A 9,402-nucleotide genomic window follows, 5' to 3' on the forward strand; every position below is an offset into this window, starting at 1 on the left:
CAAGTCTGAACTACTCCAGAAAGTTATTAGCTTTAAGCCGGTCTCTAAATCTGTTTGATATGCAAGTTCTGCATAAGCCTTAATGCTGATGTTTTCGGATAAGCATTTGGGAATTGGTCACATTTTCTATTCAAATAAAATGTTGGTGTATAGCTAAATTCCCTGTACAGCTTTAAGAAAAAGAATCCAGATTCTAAGCCCATATGAGATACTAACTATGTATAACATAGGTGTTCTAACATACCTAATCATGCCAAAAATCCACTAGGACTTTCAATCTTTTTTTAAAGAGGACACAGCAGAACTGGTACATCATTATCAGAGAAAATGCAAAGTTATGTGACCTGTAAAAAAGCTGTTTAACAATTACACTTTTAAAAAAAGTTAAAGAAATACACTGGATTAAGGTGCAGTTAACGGGTGAACCCTCACAGTACATGAAACAATAATGTAACTTTGTCATACTTCCAAATTTGTCAACACGGTTACGATTCACGTCTTCTCAAAACTTACCAACACACCCGCAACTATTGAAGCGATGGCGTTTCTTCTTTCACTCCAGTCAATACACTCACATTCTGGCCACCGGAAGTTGTCTAGGAATCCTGCCATTTCCTCAAAGATTAGATTGCCCTTCTTGTTTTGCAGTTATACATGAATTCTTCCATGAACAGCTGCGTCCTAAATACCTGAAACACAGTCAAAGATGCATTTAATATGAAATAGTAAAATCCTGAGATGCTCAATAACCATCACCAGCAATCTTTACAATGCATTTTGTTTGGGGCTTTTTGTTTTAATTTGGTTTGTTTTGTTTTTGTTTTTTCCAGAATTAAGTATTCCGTATACTCTAAGGATGCTATATCGAACTGTATTAAAAAAAAGAATCTACCTTACAAGCAAAATTACAAAATAAAATCATCACATAACCCAAAAACTTATGCATCACATATAAATTATCATATCTGAAACAGAAATTAAATTGAATGTACTGTGTTCAAATATATGAAAAAGCAAAAATAAAAGCAAGCAAAAAAGCAAATATTTCAATCTAAGTTTCAGCTTCAAACCATAACACTCTCTCTGACATTAGCAGTTAAAAAAAAAAAAAAATCATACACACAACAGGGCTCCATACGCAGACCAGAACTTTGTCTTTGAGCTAGGCCCAGGAACCCTGCATGTGATACCTGTATTTCCAGTCTCCAAATAAGATAGATGATATAGTCCCTTTCTAACATTGGGAAAAAGGAATCAACTCAGTGAATCAACTAATACCAAGGGTAAAGAACACCCCACGGCACAGAGAGAGGATCACACAAAACTTTCAATACAGGAAGACGAAAGTAATTAGTGTTACAAAGTCACTACTGAAACAACACAGTTCTCCAACAACTTGGCGAGACAGTAGCTGTAAAAGGCTCTGCACCATACTACATCTATTCTCACACTGTAAGGTGATTAGCATATGTATATAGTAGCAGTGTCAGAAGTTAAAATATTTAGTTTTTCTACTGAGCAGTGATTCACAGCCACTCCTAATGCCATTCTATTTTGGTTTAGTATTGTCAACTTCCATATTTTCCTGATCTGCCATAAATAATTTCCAGATACTTGTTAAAGGCTAACAACGGAAAAACATCCCTTATGATTATATTACAGGAAAAACTGATGTAAAACATTTTCCTGGTTAATAACAGTAATTAGAAGTCTACACTGAGAGGTAAAATAAACAAACAGAGTTTGCCTACACTACAAACACAGGCTACCTCCTATGAATAAGATAAAAGAAACTCGTCCTCCCGAATCTAGTTCCAGAAGTCCATCCATAGTTATGATGCTACCTTAAATAATCGCTCAATTCCAAAATTATTTTACTTTTTATAGTACCTGGGCTCTACTATAGAGTTATTTTCCTAGATTACACTTTTACCTAGCAATTTTCAAATCCCTATTCTTTCTACAACTGTCATACAGAATTGCCATACAGATTTAGGACTGCTTCTACAGCCCTTCCTTCTTTTCCACTCTTAAAATGGCTTCATGTGTACTTTATTTGTTCCTCTTCAACCCCTGCATGTGCCTCTTCCTCATCCTGCAGTAATGCCTCCCTTTTCCTCCCAGCTCCTTGCCCACCCACACCAGGACACAGCTCATGGTTCCCATTGCTGTCACCAGGGAAGACTACACAGCTCTCACCCTGCGATGTGGCTGGCCACTAAAGAGACAAACACGCTGCACAATTTCTTCTCCCCTCTGAACACAGTGGTGGTTATGACAAGTCTGCCAAAGTCACTATCCTGCCTGTAGATACATTTTCAGTCATTTTCAGAATGACCGAAGCTGTATTACTTCAAAGCTGGTTTTTTTCCTTTGGAATTTTTTCTCTGTAATGGACCATTTAAATAGTATTAACATATCTAAATAAAATCAGCTCCTTCAAACATAATTTGAAGTTCTACTGCAATTCAGAAAGCAGGCCAAGAAAAGCCAATGGAAAAAATCATTTCAGATATGTCAACAACAACAGAAGTTATATTTCACCCTCTACTTAACGTCATCCAGAGGTACCTCGACAGGCTGGAGGAATGGGATTGAACAGGAACCTCGTGAAGCTCAACGAGGGGAACTGCCTAGTCCTGCAACTGGGGAGGAACAACCACACACACCAGTATGTGCTGGGACCCACTCTGCTGGAGGGCAGCTTGGTAGAAAAGGACCTGGGGGTCCTGGTGGACGTTGGCGATGTGCCCTTGCCACAGAGAAGGCTACCAGTATCCTGGGCTACATTAGACAAAGCATTGCCAGCAGGTCAAGGGAGGCGACCCTTCCCCTCTACTCAGCACTGGTGAGGCCACACCTGGAATGCTGGTACCAGTTCTGGGCTCATCAGTACAAGACAGACATGGAAATACTGGAGAGAGTCTGGTGAAGGGTCATAAAGATGATGAAGGGACTGGAGCATCTCTGCTATGAGGAAGGGCTGAGAGAGCTGGGACTGTTCAGCCTGGAGAAGAGAAGGGTCAGGGGGATCTTGTCAATGTATATAAATACCTGACAGGAGGGTGCAAAGGGGTTGGAGCCAGGCTCTCTTCAGTGGTGCCCAGTGACAGGACCAGAGGCAATGGGCACAGACTGAAACACAGGAGGTTCCCTCTGAACATCAGGAAACACTTTTTCTCTGCGAGGGTGACCAAGCACTGGCACAGGTTACCCAGGGAGGTCATGGAGTCTCCATCCCTGGAGGTATTCAAAAGCCATCTGGACACAGTCCTGGGCAACCAGATCTAGGTGGCCCTGCTTGAGCAGTGGGGTTGGACCAGACGCCCTCCAGAGGTGCCTTCCAGCCCCATCCATTCTGCAAGACTGTGTTACTTAAGAAATAGCCTGTTCAATTCTTGGAGGAGTTAATGAAAGGAATCTTCTTACTCCTGCAAAAATGCTCCAGTTCAAAAGGCTGAAATGAAAAAATTCATTCCCTTCTATGATTTAAAAGGATTATACAGTTTGTTTTGCCAGCTAATATACTGCCCTGGTTTCAGCTGGGATAGAGTTAATTTTCTTCCTAGTAGCTGGCATAGTGCTGTGTTTCAGATTTAGTATGAGAGTAATGCTGATAACACACTGATGTTTCAGTTGCGGCTAAGCACTGCTTACACTAAGTCAATGACTTCAGCTTCCCAGGCTCTGCCAGCAAGGAGATGCACAAGAAACTGGGAGGGGGCACAGCCAGGACAGCTGACTCAAACTGGCCAAAGGGATATTCCATACCATAGGCCGTCATCCTCAGTACATAAACTGGGGGGAGTTGGCCAGGGGGTGAAAACCGCTGCTCAGGGACAGCTCAGCGGTTTATCTTCCTTTGCTGTGCTATTAAACTGTCTTTATCTCAATCCATGGGTTGTACTTTTTTTTGTCACACACACACCACACCCCCCCCAGTTCTCTCCCCCATCCCACCAGGGGGAGGGAGGGGTGTGAGGGTAAGTGAACAGCTGTGTAGTACTTGGCTGCCAACCGGGGCTAAACCATGACATGTAATTAAGCCGACTTCCAATCCAAAAACTAACCAGCATTTATCCTAGTAAAACCCTTTCAACTTTGCAAAGTCCGTAATGATAAATGTTACGGCTACCATACACAACACAAAAACACATCTTAATTATTAAGTGTTTTTTAAATATTAGGAGACAAAACAGGCATTGAGCTCACTTCTAAAATCTGAGACAAAAATCTCTCTCAATTTTTAATCATATCGTATATTAAATGAAGTTTCCACAACTTCATTAATGACAAATGAAGCTAGGGAGACTAGGAAAAGTTGATTTTTCTTTTTAAATACTTTCTAAGATACAGGGCAACCTGCTGCCAAAGGATATTATTTTATCAGAAACTGTATTTTTGGTGCTTGACACTGGCTTACAAACCTGCACTTTGCTTTAACCTTATCTTTGTCCTCAGGAGAGAAGCACCCTATATAATGTGAATAGGTGAGATAAATACTATCTGCTGGCAATCTTTCTACAGTGAAGACTAGTAACTGACAACACAAGCCTCCTGTTTCACTGGAATAAGATGACAAACATGGAGAAACAAGGTACAGAGAATTTGCAACAGAACACAGACAAGAAGTCTAGAATTATTTCGACACGTGTCTAATGCCAGAAACTATTTTGATTTCAAAAAGAAAGCTTAGTGCTAAAGCAGGCATGCAAGAATACAACTGGCAGTAAAATGGAACAGAGGTGCTAATGCGGCTGCCCTTTTTCTAAGATGAACTGAACATTAACTGCTGCCACTCAGAATTCTGCAAAGGAGTCTTTCCCTGAGGTATTTCAAAGAGCCCCACTTCACAATAAAAAATAATTAAACATCTCTCTCACTACTGACATAGCTCCGTATGTGTATTCAGATACATGACTAAAAGGCAGCGATACACCATTTCTTCCATCACTACTGAAGATGCCCACGTTCTGTGACCAACATGTGGATATTCCTCTCTTTGTGAGAGGAAAACACCATCTCTGATCAAATGCGCACCCAACTGAGGGCATGACAAATAAGGGCTGTGGGGTTTCCATAAAAAAGGATGGCGGGAAGCAGACTGCAGGATGCCAGAACAATTCATCCAGCCTAAAGTCCAACCAACTATTTTCCCATGTTCTCATTTAAAAGGTAAGCATAGTGCCGATCAGAGTTACTGAAAGGACACACAGTACAGAGCCAACCCAAATGCAACAGGTTGGCTGCCCTCTCTCAAGCTGTTAAATAAACGCCTAGCTATCATACAATACGGGGTTTAATATGCTAGAGGGAAGGGATACACTGATATGCCAGAGGGACAGGACCCATCCAAAAGGACCTGGACAAGCTCGAGGAATGGGCCCACGCAAACCTCATGAAGTTAAACAAGGCCAAGTGCAAGGTCCTGCACCTGGGTTGGGGCAATCCTCAATATCAATACAGCCTTGGGGACAAATGGAATGAGAGCAGCCCTGTGGAAAAAAAAGGACGTGAGCTGGCAATATGAACTTGCAGTCCAGAAAGCCAATGGTATCCTGGACTGTGTAACAGGAAGCAGGTTGAGGGACGTGATTCTTCCCCTCTGCTCCGCTCTGGTGAGATCCCACCTAGAGTGCTGTGTCCAGCTCTGGGATCGCCAGCAAAAGACAGACATGGACCTGTTGGAGCGGGTCCAGAGGAGGGCCACAAAAATGAAGGCCTCCCATTTGGGGAGGTTGGAACACAGCGCCTAGGAAGAAAGGCTGAGAGAGTTGGGGTTGTTCAGCCTGAAGTAGAGAAGGCTCTGGGGAGGCGCTATTGCAGCCTTTCAATATAAAAAAGGGGCTTATAAGGAAGATGGAGAGACTTTTTACCAGGGGTCTGTAGTGACAGGACAAAGGTCAACAGTTTTAAACTGAAAGAAGGTAGGTTTAGACTGGACAGAAGGAAGAAATTTTTTACAGTGAAGGTGGTGAGACAATGGAACGGGTTGCTCAGAGAAGATGTGGATGCCCCATGATGAAAAGTGTCCAAGGCCAGGCTGGGTGGGCCTCTGAGCAACCTGGTCTAGTGAAAGACGCCCCTGCCCATGGCAGGGTGGTTGGACTAGATGATCTTTGAAGGTCACTTCCAACCCAAACCATTCTGTGATTCCATGATAAAGTTCCATATGCATGTGGTGCTCAACACCCCTAGCAAAAAAAGAAGTAAATAATAAGCTATATTTCAACTGTGAAAGACCAGTGACACTGTGAAGCTGGGTCCCCACCAAGACCACAAAAGCGAGGCTAAAGTTTATCCTCATCTGGGTTAATATGGACACATACATAAGTTTTAGCCCAATTATATCCTGCTACACAGACAGAAAACTCTGACAAAGACAGATGCTTTCAGTTGGACTTTCTTACCTTAATAAAGGTACAAAGCTCACTCTCTTGGTTTAAGGTTTCACATCCACATACTTTGCAGCAAGGAAACAGGTAAAACCCCTTGTTTTAGTTGCCCTTCAATGCCCTTCCTACAACGTCTCCTCCCCTTTTCCAAGGGCAAACAGGTTCTCCCACTGTTCTCAGGAAACATTTCTCACTCATGCCCAATAAACAGAAACACAAGAACACCTGCAAGAACAAACTGGTGACTGAAGAACTAACAAGGACAGTTATACACTCTGTAAAAATAATACGTGGTAGACACTAGCACTCACGTTAAAACAAGTAATATATTATTTAGCCAAAGTGAATTGAAAACACAAGAATTGGAGCTCAAAATTTTCAACTAAAGATCAGTTTCTCTCTCTCCCAGAATAAACTGATTTCACTTTAACAAAATATTAAAAGGAGTTGCAAGAAAATACAAAAAGAGTCTGCAAAAAGAAAACTGTCTTGCGCTGCACAAGCACTGTGGAATACCATCAGGTTAGCAAAGAACAGAACCTTCTATTTCCAAAGAAGAAAGTAAAAGATAGGAAGAAGAGAAGAAATTTAAAGTCAAGAAGAAAACCCTATTTTCCTCAAAGAAGACAGCATCTTTCACAAGCAACTGATCAGAATATGCTTTAAGCCACATACTTTCCCCATACGCGTGTATTATGAAAAGATATTTGTCACAGTCACTGTAAGGAGCTTATGTGAACGTTTCTATTAAGTCCACTGTAATTTTTTAAAGGGGATCTTTAGACCAACTCACTCATTTCAGTGATTACATGCAGTTTCACTTTCAGTTTCCCATTCACCATAGCACTATGCTATACAGTATTGCAGAAAAACAGGAGGAGGAAAGGAAGGAACTTTTAAATTAACTTATACAAAAATAAGGCCGCGTGGCAAAATTATTAAACTGGTGATCCCCTCACACGAATCTGTGCGATGCTCAGCCCTAGAGCAATGTGGCTGCTGCCTACAGCAAGTATTCTTTAAGAGCGCTGTTCAAGTTTGAAGACTTCAGAGAGGCTGGAAAAAAGATCAATTCTGCAGTTACCCGCAGGCCCATTTTCGCGCGCAAGAGCACACCGTGCGCACCGACACCGCTTTAACGGGCTCAAGCCATGAGAGGGCAACGCGAGGCAGAACCCCAAAGCCGCGATCGACGTCCTGCCGGTAACTGCTGCGCCGAGGGCAGCGTTACTGAAAGAAAAGTGATTTTGTTTTTTCTTTTTTTTTCCAAATTTCACCGGCAGACCTCAAACTTTCTGCTCGGTCCCACCGCGTCCCTCCCTGGGGGCGGGTAACGGCAACCTGAGGAAGGCCTGACGGTTGGGGGGGGGTTGAGGATGTTGGGGGGTCGGGCCCCAGCGCCCCCATGCCCCGCTCCGCCACCCGCGGGCGGGCCCGCCGCTTCCTGCGGCCGAGGCGGCGCTACGGCGGAAGGTCGGTCAGGGCTCCGGCCCGAGGGGCGGGGAAGGGCGGCCGGATCCCCCCCCCCGCACCGCGCCGAGCCCCTTCGCCCTGCTGCCCACCGAGTGGTGCGTGGGAGCCCCGGCCAGCGCGCCGGCACCGAGGGGGCTGCCCCAAGCTCTGAGCGGAGGTTGGGTGACGAGCCGCTGCTCCCCGCGGCGGAGGGGGCGGCGGGGGGGGCGTCCCCCGCGGCTCGGCGGGAGGGCAGCGAGGGGAACCGGTAGCGCGAGGGGCGCTGGGGGGGGGCGGGAGCGCGCGCTACCCCCGGATACAGGCGTACCGCACCATCCTCCCGCTCCACCGCCACGTCCCGTCCTGCCCCGCCGCCCCTCGCCCCCACCGGCGCGGGAGGGAAACGACGCCCGAACATACCCCCCGTCCTGGGCGAGACTCTTCCGCCTGCGGGGGAGCGGCAGTGGGGTGGGAGAGACCCGCGAGCGACGCGCCCGCCCGCCAATCGGAAGCTAGCGGTTCGCGTCACCGGAGGCTGGGTGAGGACGAAGCGCTCCGATTGGCCGAGGCGGCAGCCCACGCCAACGACCGCAGCCACCGGCGGCCGGAGGGTGGGTGGGCCGGCGCAAGCCCCCCCCCCTCTTTTCTTCCTGGGCTGGGGGAGGCCGCTGCCGGGCGGAGGGGGACTCGGCTCTCCCCGCCCCACCCCCAAATCCCGGGGGGTCCGAGTGCCACATGGGGCGCCATGATCGTCTCCCTCACCCCTTATGACCCACGTCATCCCTCGTGGCCTTACGCTGTCCCACCAGCAACGCTGAGCACACCAACCTTCCACTTTTCCAGGCAGCCCCCATACTGGGGCGTTCGTGCTTCACCACAAACACCGCGACACCTCAGCCCGATGCCTCGTTTAATAAAACCAAGCAGAATGAATACGTCGTTCAGTGTTCCTCCCAGCTGTCTGGGAAGATGCATCTGAATGACTTCTTTCTGACTTCACCCCATTTCCCCGCCAGCTTCGACATACTCCACGCGGTAACCGCACCAGCCGGACACCAGCCTCATCAGCAGCCTGCTGACATCACCCTCTCGCTCATGACATTCCCATCTCCCCAATGCAGTAAGCCCACAGGCGCTGGGGGCGAGGCAGCAGTGAGCCCCACCCAGCACTGCTCACCCCAGCATTGTTCCACACCTGCCATGGTCGGGGAGAGCTAAGAGCGCTTCTACATGTTTCGGTTGCACAATGGAAGTGAATAGATGTCTGCTCACAATGTGGGTTTGAATGTGCCCAAAACTGACCCCAAACTTTTGACCCTCAGTGAATTCCCTTCATACTTCCCATGCAGAAGATTCAGTTCTCTTTTTCTGGCTTTCTGGCCTATTCCTTGCCAAACCATTGGAAAGAGAGCCATACCAGCACCAGAGATACCTTACAAAAGAACCATCTTCTCGTAAAGTACATACTGTTGCCCGTTATAAAAGACTTGATGTCAAGATTTTAGAGATACTAAGGGAATACACTGCAATTAAATTAAGTAATTAGGAAAGTGAT

At 46.2% G+C, this 9,402-nt stretch overlaps 1 protein-coding gene across 2 annotated transcripts in view; it reads right to left on the reverse strand.

Annotated features, from left to right (window-relative positions):
• The window catches only part of TMEM50B (transmembrane protein 50B), a 16,235-nt gene extending 7,857 nt beyond the window's left edge, over positions 1-8,378 (reverse strand). The window contains exons 1-2 of one of the 2 annotated variants that reach the window (XM_064470957.1): positions 8,268-8,378; positions 514-689 (exon numbers count right to left, since the gene is read on the reverse strand). In XM_064470957.1, the coding sequence (XP_064327027.1) occupies positions 514-612 (99 nt within the window). In that variant the 5' untranslated portion in view covers positions 613-689; positions 8,268-8,378. Of the gene's footprint in view, positions 1-513; positions 690-8,175; positions 8,235-8,267 lie in introns of those variants that run through there. The other variant, XM_064470961.1, reaches the window with a different exon arrangement.
• Positions 8,379-9,402: the final 1,024 nt, after the last annotated feature.

Source organism: Phalacrocorax carbo, chromosome 1, assembly GCF_963921805.1.
Source record: "Phalacrocorax carbo chromosome 1, bPhaCar2.1, whole genome shotgun sequence".
NCBI classification, from domain to species: domain Eukaryota; kingdom Metazoa; phylum Chordata; class Aves; order Suliformes; family Phalacrocoracidae; genus Phalacrocorax; species Phalacrocorax carbo.